This window comes from Bos javanicus, chromosome 8 (assembly GCF_032452875.1).
Source record: "Bos javanicus breed banteng chromosome 8, ARS-OSU_banteng_1.0, whole genome shotgun sequence".
NCBI classification, from domain to species: domain Eukaryota; kingdom Metazoa; phylum Chordata; class Mammalia; order Artiodactyla; family Bovidae; genus Bos; species Bos javanicus.
The window spans coordinates 100658402-100677719 of NC_083875.1; the positions used below are offsets into that span (position 1 = coordinate 100658402).

The following is a 19318-nucleotide window of genomic DNA, read 5'->3' on the forward strand; positions in this document are numbered from 1 at the left end:
ATACATTCTTTTTCAGATTCTTTTCCATTATAGGTTATTATAAGATATTGGATGTAGTTCTCTGAGCTATACAGCAGGGCCGTACTGTTGGGGGTTGGGGAGGGACAAATTAGAGGCTTGAGATGAACAAATATAACTATATAAAATAGAAAACCAACAAGGTCTGAGGTTATTTTCGATCTAAAAGTTCAAGCCTTTCTGTAGCTCAGGGAAACTTTCTTCTGCTGGTAGGAAAATTCTTCCCCTCCATTCCTTTTCCTCTCTATGCTTCTGGAGCTCCTTATTAAAGGGCACTGGTGTTCCTCAATTTCTCCTGGGTATATCTCTTAACTTGTATCTTTTGAACTTGATCCACTGGGATACTCAAGTTCCTTGTTTAGCAGTTCTCCCTTCTGAAGGAATTCTCAATTTGCTTCTTCAAATCACTAATACTGTTTTCAACAACCTCCACTCCGCTGTTTCGTCCTTCTCTTAGAGAGATTTATATTTTTACTTCTAAGAACGTTTTCTTGCTCTCCATACCTCCTTTTTCGTAGCAGTCTGCTCTTGCTGTAAGGAAGGTGGCAATGTTCTCTTGTGAATGTACCGAGACGCAGGTTTTAAAGTGCTGATGACTTGTTTTCAAAAAAAAATTAATTTAATCTCACTTGCTTAATAGGAGTCAGAAATTCTTCAAAGATTTTCAATTCCCACTGGAAAACTTACCTGATTTCTGGCCCTAATATCATCCCTAGTTTTCTATTTTTTTCTATCATTGCCTGGCATGTGGTACTGGATTTTTGTAAATTCACCATCCTAAAGCCAAAATCTTCATAGCATATATCGGGGTGACATCTACGCTTTTACCATAGGTATGCACCAAAAGTTGCAAAGGATAGTCCGACACTGCAATAACACGTCATTATACAGAATTTGGTTTTCAGTTTGACCCACGTGGGGACCTACCTTTACAAGCAGCTGTCTGAACTTTGGCACTCCATTTTCCAGAGGTGGTACACCTCACTTCTTCTCTGCCCCCTGATAAAATGAATCCTTGGCGGCAACTTAGCTGACAGATCGTGCCAGGTTTGGCTGGATGCCTGCCACAGTTGGGAGGTGACAGGGTAACACCTTTGGGCTTCTGAAAGGTGGCACAGTAGCGTTCTATTGCAGGAGAGCAAGAAGATATTATTTACATTCTCACAAATTACAAAATGCCACAGAGTCACTTTACTCAAGAAAAATACAATCGGTCTGCATGCAGACGTCTGCATATGACACGGAACAAACATTGTTATTGTTAATTATGCTCAACCAGGTAGTTCTAGTCGTGAAGAACCTGCCTGCCACTGCAGGCAGACGTGACAGGGGTTCGATCCCTGGATCGGGAAGATCCCCTGGAGAAGGAAATAGTCACCCACTCTGGTATTCTTGCCTGGAGAATCCATGGACAGAGGACCCTGGCACAGTGGAGCCCACAGAGTCACAAAGAGTCAGATATGACTGAAGCGACTAAGCACACACACACATCTCTTTAGTTACCTCATGTTTTCTACCAGTATATCAAATCTTTAAAAGATTTCTAACTAGTATTTAAATCAATGCTGACTGTGACTTTTATCATTTGCGTAGAGAATCTTCAGTTTGCAGAACATTACATTATGGCGCTGAAGTGTAAAATAGTGAATTAGACTCTATCTTTCATGGGGTAAGTGGCGATTCAACAGTCAGTTTCCATTTTTAGGAGCTTATGGTGGCATCTTTAAGCAAGCAGATTTTGAGAAAAGTTTTTATACTGTCCCTAGAATCACTGTGTTATATTAGGGCCCAGACTCTTAATGATGTTATTTTCAGAAATGAAGAAGAATAGCAGGTGAATTAGGTAGAATGGAGATAGAATGGAAAATCAGATGAGGACTTAATACAAGATATGTGTGTATACGCACATGAACCCGAGCACATGTTTGCTTATTGTAGTAGTGATTCTACTGGTAGCACCACCAGCATCTTTAGTCTGTATTTCCCATGTGATAATCACTAAGTTTATCCAGTGTCTACTATGTGCCAGGCATTATTCTAGTACTTTACATGGATAGACTCATTTAATCCTATGCAGGAACAACTAGTGTTGTTATTTTCACTTACAAACAAGAGCACTGGTTGCTGCTGCTGCTAAGTCGCTTCACTCGTGCCTGACTCTGTGCGACCCCATAGACAGCAGCCCACCAGGCTCCTCTGTCCCTGGGATTCTCCAGGCAAGAATACTGGAGTGCTTTGCCATTTCCTTCTCCAATGCATGCATGCATGCTAAGTCACTTCAGTCATGTCCGACTCTGTGCGACACCATAGATGGTAGCCCACCAGGCTCCTCTGTCCCTGGGATTCTCCAGGCAAGAACACTGGAGTGGGTTGCCATTTCCTTCTCCAATTCATGAAAGTGAAAGTGAAGTTGCTCAGTCTCGTCCAACTCTTCGCAACCCCATGAACTGTAGCCTACCAGGCTCCTCCGTCCATGGGATTTTCCAGACAAGAGTACTGGAATGGGTTACCATTTCCTTCTCCAAAGAGCACTGGGGCATAATAGTAATTCTCATAGTTAACTTTCCTGACTTTACCAACAGGTAAATGGCAGAACCTGTGTGCCCCCCCAAACATTCTACAATCATGCCTTCTCCCTGAAATGACTGCTTTCAAACCTCTCTGTCAACAGAAGTAATTCTTTCCTGAGAATTGCTATGTTCCTTTATTTTTGCACATAGAAGCCTGGTGTGCAGTAGTCCATGGGGTCGCAAAGTGCTGGACACGACTTAGTGACTGAACAAAAAAGAACAAATGTACCAGATGACAGTCTAGATTTCCTGTTCTGCTTTGATCAAGAGGACTGTCAGAGCCAAATTTGTGGTTCAAATATAAACAACATATGGGACTTTAAATCCTTTATTTCAGGACAGTAAATCCTTTATTTCAGGACAGTTGTTTATAAATTAAGAAAATTAACCTTTTAGCTCTTATATCAAGATTTTATTCCCTGCTAATATTCTTTCTTATTATTTATGGCATTTTGAATTTTTATATTATTGTTGTTTAGTTGCTAAGTCGTGTCTGTCTCTTTGTGATCCCATGGCTGGAGCCCACCAGGCTCCTCTGTCCACGGGATTTCCCAGGCAAGAATACTGTAGTGGGCTGTCATTCCCTTCTCCAGGGGATCTTCCTGACCCAGGGACTGAACCATGTTTCCTGCACTGGCAATTTAATCTATTCTAATGTAATGGAGAATCTTTTCCCATTGCTTTTATGTTTAATAAATTCTGAAATGGATTAATATTTACTCTACATATATTAACTATACTCTCTTCTAGCATTTAATGGTTTTATTTTTAATTTATATCTTAAAACTATAAAGTATTTACATTGGTGTCTGGTGTGTATTAAAGACATATGAAAACTTCATTTTGATTCATTTTGCTTTTTCCCAAGGAGCGAGCCAATTTTACTATATTATCAGTTGAATAAATCTTATCTTCTCAACTGAGCTATGATGCTTCCTTAATAATATATGAAACTCATAAGTTTGGGAATCTATTATGTCCCACTGATCTGATGGCAGTTCTTACATACTCTTCATTTTTGCAATTTAGTATATATTTAAAAACCCAGCAGAACTACTTCCTTTTTACTATTCTTTATTACACTTCCCTTTCAATCTTATTTTAGTGAGTTTTGCCTGCACATTCTCCCAGATGAATCCTGGAATCACTCCCCAGTTCCAAGAAGGGGAAAAAAGAAAATCTCTTTTGGGCTATTGAATAGGTTGCATTTTACCTATACATATATTTGGGAAGAACTTTGCCTTTTGACAAAATTTTATAAATATATTAAAATGTTCTTTTTATCTCAGCAAGATTTTGTAGTTTGTGTAATACAGGTTCCATATATTTTTGTTTGAGGTTTATTCTTACATATTTTATATTTTATACAGATCTCTGACTGTGGTTTTTCATCACATATTCTGTTTATCATTTATACAGAGGAGTTGTTTCTTTGGTATTCTTAAGACTTTAATGAACTCTCAGTCTTTAGTAGTCTCATTTTATTTTAGAGGTAGACACATAGTTTACAAATGATGATTTTGAATCCTCTAAGCTCTAACCTTATGATTACAAGAGCTAAATCTTAGACAATCTTACTAAATAACATGGATGATTCTAGCATCCTTTTTGTTTTCCAGATTTAATAAGACTGTCCATATTTTTTAAGTAGATACAGATGGAAGATGAACTTTTTTTATGTCAGTTATCAATGAGTTTCTAAGAATTTTATCAAAAGTGTGTTTCAAATGATAATGAATACATTTTTGTCTTATATTGAGCAACCATATGAATTTTTCCTATTTGTTATGAAGTAATTTATTATGTTAATAGAATATCTAATTTTAAACCCTTCTTGCATTCCTAGGATAAACCTTTACACATCCTGGCAGACCAATCTTTTGAGTATGGATTGCTAGTATATTTGCTGTCATAGTTTTATTTTTTCCTCTTGGTAAAAGTTGTCAGATTGGCAACAGAATAATAATAGCTGGATAGTATGAAATGATTAATTTTCCACTATTTGGGCCAAATTAGATGGTATGAGAATTGTTTCGTTTTAAAAGTTTGAAAGAGTTTCATATTTCCCTCAGTCATTTTCAAATGCTTGGAAAGATTGAGGGCAGGGGGAGAAGGGGGCGACAGATGAGCTAGATAGCATCACTGACTCAATGGACATGAATCTGAGCAAACTCTGGGAGATGATGAAGGACATGGAAGCCGGCTTGCTGCAGTCCATGGGGTCAGACACGACTTACCAACTAAACAGCAAGAGTAACAACTAAGTAAACTCTGATATTTCCATTACTTTGTAAATCACTCATAGGTAAGTATTTATTTGCTTTTCTACTTCTTTTCTTGGTTCATTTAATAGTTTTCATTTTCTTAGAAAATCATGCATCATAAATGGTGTTTCATTACTTTGAAAACCTCAGACCTCTATATAGCCCTTTGGTATAGCTTCTTAGAAAAATTCCATTTTTGCATTTTTCTTTCTTCTTTCTACAATCTATTACTTTATTCAAATATTTTCCTTTCATCCACTCAACTGCATTCCATCTCCTTTTATAATTGATCTTCCTTTACACTATTATGTGCTTCTTTCAACTTCTCTTACAATCAGTCTTTTCCTAGTATTTAATGTTTAGCTATTTTTATTCTTCCTGTTTAACAAAAATATTTATATCTTTGAAATTACATCAGTGTATAATTTAACTTAGGTCTCATAACTATGGTTTCAGAATTTTCTCAATTTTGTTATTTTTTTAATTGTATTTTTTTTAATTTTATTTTATTTTTAAACTTTACATAATTGTATTAGTTTTGCCAAATATCAAAATGAATCTATCACAGGTATACATGTGTTCCCCATCCTGAACCCTCCTCCCTCCTCCCTCCCAAATGTCTCCTTTGTCCATTTAATTCATTTCCTTTATCCCTCTTTGGAGTCTTCATATTTTTGTGTTTTGGTCTAGTTTCATATGTCAGAAAGTGTTAAGGACCTTGACTTTTTTATATGTGGTTCGAATAACTTTTCCTTTTTCTTGTTTGCATTTTAAATATAGAGAATTTATGTCTGAAGTACTGAAATGTAAAGCTTTAGATATTCAGATCTATTGTCCTTTTCTTTTTAGGAAGTTATGCTCTGTTAAAATCCATTTGCTCATTTTCCTACATTTCACTCCTTAACCTGCCTCATTTAATTAATAAAATTAATTGAACTTAATTTTTTAAATGAAGCAAGAGTCCAAACTAATTTTTAGATAAGGTTTTCCCTTACTGATATCTACAATTTTCCTTCTTGAATACTGTATTTTTCTACAAACTAATGTCTGTTTCTGAGGCATGTTTGCTTCCATTGTTCTGTGCATCCTTGTACCATGAATCTACCGTATTAATTACCATGTGTTCATATTTGTCTTATGACGGTAAGAATAAGATCTCTCTCATTGTACTTCATCTTCAGAATTTTCTTATTTTGCAACTGTCTACTCAATACTCTTTTTTTAATTAATTATTTTATTTCTTCTTTGTTGCACCAGGCCTTAGTCGTGGCATGAGGGATCTTTCGTGGCAGTGCTCGGGCTCTTTTAGCTGTGGCTTGTGGACCCGAGCGTGTCACCACTATTGAGCCCGCATGCTCTGTTGCCCTGGGGCAAGTGGGATCTTAGTTCCCAGACAAGGGTTGAACCCGAGTCCAATCTGCATTGGAAGGCAGATTCTTTAACCACTGGATGATGAGGGAAATCCCTAATATAATTTCTATTCATGTCCATCAATGTTTAAGTGGAAAATTTCATAGTAATTATGGCTATTGTCAGAATTTGGGGGCTACAGTGAGTTGTTCCCCAATAAACTGTATTAAATAAGGATGGTTATACTTCAAACCAATCAAAACTGACATCCACTTTAAATCATTACAGAGATAGGTACAAAAATTTCAAAGAGAATTCTTAAAGCTTAAAGCATTTTAAAAATTTAAGTTAAACTTAAGAGTTAAAGTTTTAAAGAAAAACTCCAGAGCAACCTTATTAAATATATTACCATTTTTAATATAAGACTGGGTCCCTCACAAGAAAAGCTGCTCACTCAGCTATGGAATCATAGATGATTCCTGGGAGTTCAGTTCAGTTCAGTCGCTCAGTCGTGTCCAACTCTTTGCAACCCCATGAATTGCAGCACGCCAGGCCTCCCTGTCCATCACCAACTCCCGGAGTTCACTCAGACTCACGTCCATTGAGTCAGTGATGCCATCCAGCCATCTCATCCTCTGTTGTCCCCTTCTCCTCCTGCCCCCAATCCCTCCCAGCATCAGACTCTTTTCCAATGAGTCAACTCTTCGTGTGAGGTAGCCTAAGTACTGGAGTTTCACCTTTAGCATCATTCCTCCCAAAGAAATCCCAGGGCTGATCTCCTTCAGAACGGACTGGTTGCATCTCCTTGCAATCGAAGGGACTCTCAAGAGTCTTCTCCAACACCACAGTTCAAAAGCATCAATTCTTCGGTGCTCAGCTTTCTTCACAGTCCAACTCTCACATCCATCCATGAGCACTGGAAAAACCATAGCCTTGACTAGACGGACCTTTGTTGGCAAAGTAATGTCTCTGCTTTTGAATATGCTATCTAGGTTGGTCATAACTTTCCTTCCAAGGAGTAAGTGTCTTTTAATTTCATGGCTGCAGTCACCATCTGCAGTGATTTTGGAGCCCAGAAAAGTAGTCTGACACTGTTTCCACTGTTTCCCCATCTATTTGCCGTGAAGTGATGGGACCAGATGGCATGATCTTCGTTTTCTGAATGTTGAGCTTTAAGCCAACTTTTTCACTCTCCACTTTCACTTTCATCAAGAGGCTTTTTAGTTCCTCTTCACTTTCTGCCATAACGGTGGTGTCAGCTACATATCTGAGGTTATTGATATTTCTCCTAGCAATCTTGATTCCAGCTTGTGCTTCTTCCAGCCAGCCTTTCTCATGATGTACTCTTCATATAAGTTAAATAAGCAGGGTGACAATATACAGCCTTGATGTATTCCTTTTCCTATTTGGAACCAGTCTGTTGTTCCATGTCCAGTTCTAACTGCTGCCTCCTGACCTGCATACAGGTTTCTCAAGAGGCAGGTCAGGTGGTCTGGTATTCCCATCTCTTTCAGAATTTTCCACAGTTTATTGTGATCCACACAGTCAAAGGCTTTGTCATAGTCAATAAAGCAGAAATAGATGTTTTTCTGGAACTCTCTTGCTTTTTCGATGATCCAGCAGATGTATGCAATTTGATCTCTGGTTCCTCTGCCTCTTCTAAAACCAGCTTGAACATCTAATCCGGGGAGACAACTTTCCAACAAAAGGGATTTATTAAGATTTAATGTTCCATTGCTATACCATCCTTTTTATGATGGACAGATCCATCATTTTCATTTAATTCTGTGAAATATCTGGAGAAGCTAACTCCTTTTATTTTAATTTTATGCCAACTAAATCTAAGGTTATCAAAAGCCTCAGGTATGCAGATGACCACCCTTATGGCAGAAAGTGAAGAACTAAAGAGCCTGTTGTGAGAGTGAAAGAGAGTGAAAAAGTTGGCTTAAAACTCAACATTCAGAAAATTAAGATCATGGCATTTGGTCCTATCACTTCATGGCAAATAGAAGAGGAAACAGTGGAAATAGTGACAGACTTTATTTCTTTGGGCTTCAAAGTCACTGGAGATGGTGACTGCAGCCAGGAAATTAAAAGATGCTTGCTCCTTGGGTGAAAAGTTTTGACCAACCTAGACAGCATACTAAAAAGCAGAGACATTACTTTGCCAACAAAGGTCCGTCTAGTCAAAGCTATGGTTTTTCCAGTGGTCATGTATGGATGTGACAGTTGGACGATAAAGAAAGCTGAGCGCTGAAGAATTGATGCTTTTGAACTGTGGTGTTGGAGAAGACTCTTGAGAGTCCCTTGGACTGCAAGGAGATCCAACCAGTCCATCCTAAAGGCAATCAGTCCCGAATATTCATTGGAAGGACTGATGTTGAAGCGGAAACTCTAATACTTTGGGCACATGATGTGAGGAACTGACTCATTGGAAAAGACCCTGATGCTGGGGAAGATTAAGGGCAGGAGAAGAAGGGGACGACAGAGGATGAGATGGTTGGATGGCATCACCGAATCAATGGACATGAGTTTGAGTAAACTGGGGGAGTTGGTGACGGACAGGGAGGCCTGGCATGCTGCTGTCCATAGGGTTGCAAAGAGTCAACTGAGCAACTGAACTGAGCAACTGAACTGAACTACAACTAAGTCTGTCTACGGTTTAGGAATCCTTGTAGCTTCTGCCTCTGGGAAATACAATGACTGTCAGGCCTACGTCTTTTAGTAGGCCATAACTGCTATCTCATTGCTAATAAACTTTACTTATTATTTTATACCCCCCTATAAGCTTTCTGAGCCTGCACAGTGAGGGTCAATGCTACGACTGTTTTTGAATCCCTCAGTAAAGCCCAACATCCTTCCTGGAGACCCTCGCTTAGCCTTGGATCCTACTAGATCATACTAGAATAATCCTAGAAACCAATTTAAAAAGCCTTCCTGTCCAGGATCCTGGCATATTATAACTTATTCCCTACATATAATTCTCTTTTCTATTTTGGAAGTTGGTTATTTAATGAAATAGCTGTTAGTGCTCCCAGGTTTACCATATCTGACATCTTTTAAGGGTTCACTAAATGGTGGCTGTCATCATTTCATCATCATCATTATGATCATGATCATTATTGTTACCATTGCTAAAGTGTCCATGGTGTATAAGCAGCAGCAAACTGGAAAAGCTGCATTCATTCTGGACCCAATTACAGGAGTGTCACGACTCTTAGTGAATGACAATGAAGAAAAATCTTTTGATGAAACAGAATTCTACAGCCGAGATTCACTGGGTTCATAATTTCATCATTTCAATAACAAGGTAAACTGTTCTGAAAAGTGAGGGAATTACATGGCATTTGCTTTTAAAACAAATCTGTTCCAAATGTGCCCCAAGTATAACAAAATTTATTATTATTAGAAGCTGTAAACTTTAGGGAGTTGGAAAATTGGATTCTGGTGTAGAAGTCTTTTTACCAGTGGTGAGGAGTAAAACCACATACTTGTTCATGTACGTACCCATCATATATCTATATACATATAGATGTGTATTTATACATATATGTATATACATATGGATGTATATTTATACTCGTATATATATAGATAGATGTGTATTAATATTCGTATCTGTATACATATGCATGTGTATTTATACTCGTCATTCTATGTACACACGCATGTGTTTATGCTCATCTTGAGTATAAATGTATATCTATATACGTATATGATACTTGAGGGAGCTCGAGGTGTTCAGGATGGATGTGTATTTACACTCATCATGAGCCAGTTTTTGGTTCCAGTTTTTAGTTCACAGAAAACAGGAGAAACCAGAGAGCTACAGAAATGACCCATCCAAGGCACCATGCCCTAAGAACTTACCCACACACCGGGGCTCTGGACCATCCCACTGGGCGTTCACTTGACAGGTAAGCCTAGCACTTCCTTCTAGTCTGTAGCCTTCATCACAGGTGACCAAGCACATGGTCCTATAGGACATTTCTCCAGCTGAACAGCTGAGGCGGCCATGTTTGGGCTGGCGGAGACGAGGGCATGTTCTCACTATATGAAAACAATTAGATCACTCAATAAAGACAGAGAAAAAATTATAAATTTAATAATGCCTACACATTGCAAGCAATAAATAATACTTTTTTAAAATGAGAATGGGATAATTAAAAGTACGTATTTTATCAAATGCATTGTCTAAATAATATTCCTGTTGTCTGCCTTTGCCTACAGGTGGGAAACTTAAGCTATTGAAGGAGTTTGGCCCTGGCCGGGGGATGATGGCTGGAGACTGCGGATGGCTGACAGAGGGAGGGACTTTCAGCTCTTAATGGGCCTTTGCTATGATTCTCCAGGCTACGTTCTAACAAAAGGAAGGGGTCTTTTTCTGGGACAGAGTTCAGGTTCAATTCAGTTTTCAGACCTCTTATGAAATTTTCCTTACTTTCTTATCCTAGTTTAAAAAAAAAAATCTTGTCATTTCTTACAGACAGAGTTGGAGGTGAGAGAGTGGTCATCTTTTTTCCTTATTGCTTTCCCAGGTCATTCTCTCTCCCTTCTTCCTGAACACCTCCAGCTCCCCTCAAGTATCATATTATATACCCAACATCCCTTTCCCCCAACTGTCTGTGGACTTCTAGGCCATTTCTCATTCTTTGACGATTTTATATTTCCTCTTTTTCTCTCTCTCTCTTCCCTTTCTTTCTTCCCCTCTCTCTTTTACACACATATGCACACACACTTGATGGTGATTTCATTATCTATATAGATGATCATTCCAGGACCCTAGAGTCATATTCCTCACTTCTCCTCCAATAATCAGGTCCTTTCCCTTATTTCAGCACCCCCTCCAAGTCTTAAATCCTCCAGACCTGACCATGACCAATCCATGCACCCCACTCTCTGACAACAACCTGTCTTCCCAGATTACTCCCGCAAGAGCTTCAACTCCATCAAACTCTAAACCCGATTGCAGTCTCCAATCCAGAAGACCATGTAGTAATCAAGAACTTTGTTGGGACTCTGGGTAAGATGTCTTTCCTTCTTTTATGAATTTGTCAATTTTTCTTATCAAGCAAGTAGTTACTTATGATGAAAGTTTAATTTTAAAATAATAAGAAAGGAAGTTGGGGTAAAATATTCAGTGCATATTCAACTAAAGTCATGGTTTGACAGAATCTACTCAAAAGAAACCAATTCAAATTATGTGAGTTGACAGAATATAAATTCTGATTTCATGAAAGATATATTTAAGATTGATTACTCCTTAGAGAAAACTCAAGAATTAGAAGTTAAACCATAGCCCTAGATTTTCAATTAGTTTGAAATGAAGTCAATTATTAATGACAAATGAGTATAATTATGTTGCCTTCTATGTTTTGATTTTTATTGAGTGTGTCCATCACGTAAGTAGAATTTTTATTAAGTGTGTCCATCAAGTGCATAGAAAATATTTTGCCTTTCATATTTTGACTTTTCTTGGGGTAATCATCAGGGGTAGCACAATGCCAAATGCCAGATAGGATTAAAAGTGAATAAGATAAATTACTATGATCAAGATATATAAAATCTAGAAAATCACATTAAACAACTGCTTTTCGATTCAATAAACTGCTGAAATGATTCCAGCTTTCCAACTTGGGACAAAACGAACTGGCAACATGTCTCAAGAGAACTGATAGTAAATGAGAACTGGTGTTTCATACACATACAAATTATATTGCTTCTCAAAAGTGTTGGTTTTAATAAACTTTCATTGCTCCTCTGGGAAAACAAAAGCAATAATAAATAGCAACGTAATAAATCCTATTTAGTTCTTAAATATTTTTTTCAACCAAGAATGATCATTTTAATCATTTTGGATAGGAACATGCTTATATATGAGTTTCAACTTCAAAAACGTTTTTATTTCAATAAGCTGGAAAATTCTGCAATAAGTGTTTGACATTCATATTAAAGCATTCCTTAAATATTTATTAAGCCTTTCGAAAACAGCAATTTAGTATTTTAGGAGAATGGTTTACTTGGTAGCAGACAATTTAAGAACATGTTCTGGTTCTCATTTGAAAGAATTGCTATATTTTTTCTCAGACTCACATTTTCTGTCTATCTCCCAATTGTGACAGCCTTAATGAAGAATGTATAAGAATTAGTTATTATCTAACACTACAAAACATTCAGGATGTAACATGAAATTTGTGAAAAGTTTTACATTTTATACCAGTCTTTTATTTCTGTCTCACTTTTAGAAAAACTTTTAAGAAAACAAAAAAACAACTAAAATTATCCTGTCTTTATAATCAGATTTAAATTAGATCTTTAAACTGCTAGTTTCTCCATACTATGAATAAAACTAACTTTATTGCTAAAAATGTTCAACATAATCTGACAATGTGGGGTTTTTAATTTGTAAAAAATATAACATCAGCAAAGCAAAATAAATCAAAGTGCAGTAAAATGAAGTATGCCTATAAAAATCTATTAATGAGGAGCCAGAGGAAGAGCCTGAATTAGTACCTTCCTTCAGGACAACTTTGTTCACTGATAAGTTAGGAAGCACCACTAGAGATGAAATAGAAAGAATTTTAGGAAAATTCACATCCTCGAGCATTGCTTTTACTTTGACTAAACTTATTTTATTTATATTATGCAAATTGCACAAAAGGCAATAACCCTGCTTTGTAACAGTGAAACTGCATGATGGGAAGTGACACAGAAGACCACCAATGTAATTTGTCAATGTATTTGTCAGTCTAATACTTACCAACACGTGTGTTTGTTAAATTCAGATTTTCAGTCATTCAGCAGAGGTATAACCCAGGACTGGCTGGGGTAGGAGAAGATACAGTCTATGCTCATAATGAGTTCACAGACTAGCAGAGATGATAGAAGAGTTAATTCATAAAAATACAGCAGTGTATATTGAAACAAGCTGGTTAAGCTGGCAAATGCTGTCAGAATCCCCTTACAGTGGGCCAGTTTAGGGCTGATCAAAGAACCTGCACTTGATTGTGGAAGATGGAAGAGAAGCAGCAGTCACTGCAGGCAGACTCACTGATGGACAAATGTAGACGTGCAGTAGGTTCCAGTTCATGTTTCTCTGCTTGTCTCCACCCTACATCTCAACTGCTAACCCTGTTGACCCAAGGTGGCCCAAGCTCACTGCTAGGTTCTTGGTCTAGAACATCAGGGCGGGCTTACACAGAGCGGAAGCTTCTCCTAGGCTTCCTAACACACTTCTCTCTGGTGATTCCACTACAGCAGCTGCCTGGGCTTGGATTCTTGAGTTGGTAGTAACTCTTCTGAGGCTCCAGTTTCTCTTTCTGAAACTTCTACTTTCCAGCTCCTTCTAAAATTGTATAAGGTCTGATTCTTAAAATAAGTTTCTTGTCCCATAATACAGACAGGGTATTTCCTGGCTTTTCCTGACTAACCATGACACACGGAGCATAAGGGCTAGAATGAGGGCACAACAGGTCTGTGTATGCACATATGGAGGTTAGAGGTCATCCCATCCCAGAGGAGATGGGTGATAGGGAGGGCTTATCCATAGGGGCCATAGGTCCCCATAGACCAGAGGATCAAGGCTGTTCAAACAACTTACAAAGGGATGGCTTCCTGACAGGTGTGGCCATTTCTTAAGGCTTTAGCATAGGATTCAAGGTTCAGGATGGAGATTGTAGAGGGTTAAAGAAGCAGGGGCTAGATCTTATCCTAAAGGGATTGTCTGCCTGATTTTCTCACTCTCCTTTGGAGGGTAATAAGGGGAAAGTTAAAATGTCAGGCTTTCCACCTTTTGCCATGAGGTATTTAGGAGAAGGGGTAGAGATTATACATAGACCTTTTTAACTATACAGGAATATATTTAAGAGGTTCTTATGATTAACTTTTTCAGGAATGGGCTTTTTAGCACTTGAAACTATGTGACTGAGAATGTCTTGGCTTTCCCACATAAACAATCGCTTGTCAGAGTTTAGAGATCTAGAGTCTAATCCTTTTCTTTCAGAATTTTGGAAATATTTGCCCATCTTCTAAAATTTAGAGTGGCTAGTAATGGGCTCAAGGCGAGTCTGATTCCCCCTCCTTCATAGGTAATGTTATTAAACATTTCTAACTGTGAAACAGGCACACTTTTCTAATTTTTCCAAGGCTTTCAGTAAGATCATTTCCAGACATGGATCTGTTTGCAATAATTTGTTTTCTGGCACTCAGTAAGTGGTTTTAAGTTCAGTATCAAAGATTTCAGTCACGTGTATTTTCAAGATTTCAGTTTGCAGATACATTCTTTGATCTTCTACGAGTCCTTCTTCTCTGCTCCATTTTCCCTCTGGATTCCTAGTCTGCGAAGAGTCTATTTCCTCTGACTGTTCTCATGTCATTTGATTCTTTCACCTTTTCTCTAGTCTTTCAAATGTTGCTCTACTCTCAGAAGGATTTCTGGGGTCGATTTTCTAACTTATTAATTCGGCTTTTAACTGCGATCTCAGGCTTATCCCAGTTCTTGGACTCCTAATCTTACTTTACCAATGCAGTTGTAACTGCCTTTGAATCTCAGTGATTCCATTACTCCCCACCTTTACCTTCAAGTCTCCTTTGTTCGATCTGTTCTTTTTGTAAATATAGGTAAGAGTCTGAATTAGGACCTGGATTTAAGCAAATTTGTAGACGAGTTCAGTATTGGTAGCTGATAAATACAAAGATGAATGTCTCCTGGGGTTCACAAGTGACCCTGAAGTTGTGAGTAGGTTGGCTTCCCTTATGGGTGTGGGAGCTGAGAGAAGCCAAGAAGACAGAACTTCTCACTCTACTGCAGTGAGCAAGGTGATACTCGGTCTTGGAGTAGTCAAAGCCTCAGCAAAACTATTATGGCATGCTGTCTATTCAAAGTCAAGGCTGGGGATGTATATGTTGGCTAACTACTCTTGGCACAGGATACTGGCATGGTTCCCCAAATCCTGCCATCAAAATAGACATCAAAGCCCCATGCTGATCATCCTCTAACTCTCCCTGGACCCTGTCTTGGCTGCCTGAAATGTGAGGTTTAAGGTAACCTGTCCATTTCCTTCCCAGGCAGGCCTTTCCTTTGCTTGTTCATAAAAGAAACACAGAAGGCACAGTTTATGACGATGCGGTCAATTGAACTTATTAGTAGTTCTGACTAAACTTCCTATAATTTCTTCTCTTTCTGTGGTCCGTGGTCCATGAAATCAAAAGCAACAAAGAATTTACTGGTCCATTAGAGTTTAAATCAAGGACATCGAGCAAGACAATCAATAAACAATGTGAACTGGCCGTCTGCATACCTCTGCAGGAGCTTTCGGAACTGGACCACAAACCACTGGGGAGACACAGGAAGATGCTGCTTCCCACGAGGTCAAACCCAGGGTGACATCGGACCCCACAGGCTGCATTGAAGTGGTTGTTGCAAGTGTTTCGGATAAAGTAACCGTTTTCAGGAGGCTTCAGGGCAGGGCAGTGGACAACTATCATTGACAGAAATAAAATTAAAAAGCAAAGCTAGCCTTTGTCTATAAAGCATCCTCCCCCCACATTTCCTGTTTAAGAGGACATTTTATACACAGAGCTAAACTACCTCCAGCATTCCCATTTATTGCATATGAATTTGCAAGTGCATATTGGGAAGAACACTTCCATCTCATGCTTAGTAGGTATTTGTTTCTAATTAAAGACAGACTAAATATTTAAGCCTGAAAAATTTTTTTATCCATGCGAATATGAAATTTTCTAGTTCTTAACCTTCATGTGTCATTAGCTATTTTCCTTCTCAATTAAAGCAGCATAAAATAAGGAATGAGTAAAGCCAGCAAAACATGTCTGTCACAATCCTAGGACCCACAGCTTCTTGTACAAATTATTGGCTAAGTAAATATTTTTAATTTTTGGTATGAATAATTTCAAGGCACATTACTTATAAAAATATTTTCTTTAAATTGATTTAACCATCACCAGGGTCCAAAATAGCTCATTTATTATTCAAATTTGCTGTTAAATTTGAGACTTCTCAAGACTTCCCTGGTGGTCCAGTGGTTTGAAAATTCCTTATTCCCACCACAGGGGGCATAGGTTTGATCCCTGGTCGGGGAATTAAGATCCCTCATGCTGCATCCCATGGCCCCACCAAAAATATTTATCTGAAAAAAAAACTATAACTCCTCTCTTAACATTCATTTTAAATCTTTTCTAAGTCTGTTTTCATAGTTGATACTTCTGGAGTCTCAGACCTCCTTTCTCTGGAAGAAGATATGGCTATGTTCAGTGATAAGAAATGCTAGATAATAAAAACAAAGAATTTTCCCCAAAAAAGATTAGAGGATCATGCCCAGTGAACTGCATGAAAACACTGGCCTTACTTCCCTAAAAGAGATCAGCTTTTATATTTCCTATCTGCCAGCAGTGGGATCCTTACCTTTGCAGGTCTGGCCAGAGGCCTGGTACCCCTCCTTGCAGACACAGTCTTCAGGGGATGTACTTCCGGGTGGAGAGGTGTGATTTTCATCAGGACACGGAAGGCAAGTGCTGATTCCTCCCGGTGAACCTTCTGGTTTGTATGTCCCGGATGGGCAAGCTGTGGGTAAGCCAGGGAAGTCCATTTTATGTGATATGTCAATGGATAGTGAACAACATTCTGGAAACTGATTGGGGGAAAAAGAATCCCAAACAATAGCTTTCCATAGAAATAATCGTACAATTCAAGCAAGGAGAGAAACCAAGATTTTTTTTTTTTCTTTTTTAGAGTGATGTAGTTTGTAATCTGCAGGTTATGAAGTAGCCTCTTGCTGCTGCTGCTGCTAAGTCGCGTCAGTCGTGTCCGACTCTATGTGACCCCACAGACGGCAGCCCACCAGGTTCCTCCGTCCCTGGGATTCTCCAGGCAAGAACACTGGAGTGGGTGAAGAAGCCTCTTAATGTCCCACAATTAGTTCCAATCACAACACGCTGCAGCATGATATGGCTGGGCTGATTTGTGGGAAAACTTAAACAGTGTACTTGAGGGGACTGAAAGGAATCAATGATGCTCAGTGCTTCAAAAAATCTTCTAAAGACTGTATACCCATATTCTAACACCCCCCCCACCCCAACCTCTGCAGCTGCATCTCGAGAACTGCGCTGCTAACACTCACTCCCAATGGAACAGAATGACTGTAGACGTGCAAAAATTACTGTGCCCTTTATTTTGGTTCAAAGTACTTGACAAAGGCTGAGGAGAAAGTAAAGGGCTTGAGGGAAATGATCCTACTGATGAGAAATAGGCCCTTTGAAGGAAAGAGAATCACAGACTCTGCTTTTCCCAACCTCAGGGGAAAAACAAAAAAAGATGAAAGCAGGATCTAACTGACCTTGCTTCATGTCTTCCCTTTGCACCAACAATGTGGCTTTGAACCTGTATTTACTCTCTCTAGAGTTACACTTCTGTAAAATAACTGAAAATTAAGAATTCAATAATAGAAGAAATTGTGGAAATAGAATTTGAAGTGCCTAGTGAAGCAAAATAAATGTAGCATTGTCAAGTAAGCATTAGACCATTTTTAAAAAGTAACAACCAAGGAATGTACACTTATGTGTGATGCTATTTGATATACATGATCTCATTTAATACTCACAGTACTAATTAGTATTAATAATTACTAATATTTTTATGAATAAGTACATTATTTTTATTACTACTGTGTCCATTTTAAAGAGAAAATGGGGGCTTAGAGTAACCTGATGATCAGGCTAAAGTTACTCAGTTAAAAGGTTATAGAGCTATGAGTTGTTGTTTTTCTTTTTTTTTTTTTTTTTTAGTACTTAACACAGACTGGTTCCAAATAGGAAACAGAGTATGTCAAGGCTGTATATTGTCACCCTACTTATTTAACTTATATGCAGAGTACATCATGAGAAATGCTGGCTGGAAGAAGCACAAGCTGGAATCACGATTGCCGGGAGAAATATCAATAACCTCAGATATGCAAATGACACCATCCTTATGGCAGAAAGTGAAGAGGAACTAAAAAGCTTCCTGATGAAAATGAAAGAGGAGAGTGAAAAAGTTGGCTTAAAGCTCAATATTCAGAAAACGAAGATCATGGCATCCGGTCCCATCACTTCATGGGAAATAAATGGGGAAACAGTGGAAACAGTGTCAGACTTTATTTTTCTGGGCTTCAAAATCCCTGCAGATGGTGACTGCAGCCATGAAATTAAAAGACGCTTACTCCTTGAAAGAAAAGTTATGACCAACCTAGAGAGCATATTGAAAAGCAGAGACATTACTTTGCCAACAAAGGTCTGTCTAGTCAGAGCTATGGTTTTTCCTGTGGTCATGTATGGATGTGAGAGTTGGACTGTGCAGAAAGCTGAGCACCGAAGAATTAATGCTTTTGAACTGTGATGTTGGAGAAGACTCTTCAGAGCCCCTTGGACTGCAAGGAGATCCAACCAGTCCATTCTAAAGGAGATTGGTCCTGGGTGTTCTTTGGAAGGAATGATGCTAAAGCTGAAACTCCAGTACTTTGACTACCTCACACGAAGAGTTGACTCATTGGAAAAGACCCTGATGCTGGGAGAGATTGGGGGCAGAAAGAGAAGGGGACAACAGAGGATGAGATGGCTGGATGGCATCACCAACTCAATGGACATGAGTTTGAGTGAACTCCAGGAGTTGTTGATGGACAGGGAGGCCTGGCGTGCTGCGATTCATGGGGTTGCAAAGAGTCGGACACAACTGAGCGACTGAACTGAACTGAACATTGGCTTATTATATTTTTATATTGAAAATTCAACATCACATTAATCTTGGTTGTAATTAGCAAGCAAATGTTTTTTAATTAAATACATTTAAACTTTTTATCTTCCTGTTATCATTTGTTTAAGGCCTGTTTCTAGGTAGATAAGCTCTGGCTTATTTTTTTAAAGATTTTTTTTTAAGGTTTACAACAAAATTGAGATGAAAATCTGTGCTAGAATTTTACAGCAAATATTTAAACAGCATTCACTATGTCCCAGGGACTGTTCCACATATTTTGTAAATTATCTTTTTAATCTCTTTAAGAAATATCATAGAAATGACACTATGAAGTATCATTTATCTCATATTACAGATGAGAAGGCAATGGC

General features: G+C 38.3%; 1 protein-coding gene across 1 annotated transcript in view; it reads right to left on the minus strand.

Annotated features, from left to right (window-relative positions):
• Positions 1 to 19318, minus strand: part of SVEP1 (sushi, von Willebrand factor type A, EGF and pentraxin domain containing 1) — a 207297-nt gene that overhangs the window by 119627 nt on the left and 68352 nt on the right. Inside the window, exons 4-7 of the mRNA XM_061426467.1 lie at positions 16626 to 16784; positions 15502 to 15681; positions 10073 to 10252; positions 946 to 1143 (exon numbers count right to left, since the gene is read on the minus strand). Of these exons, the coding sequence (XP_061282451.1) occupies positions 946 to 1143; positions 10073 to 10252; positions 15502 to 15681; positions 16626 to 16784 (717 nt within the window). The remainder of the gene's footprint in view (positions 1 to 945; positions 1144 to 10072; positions 10253 to 15501; positions 15682 to 16625; positions 16785 to 19318) is intronic.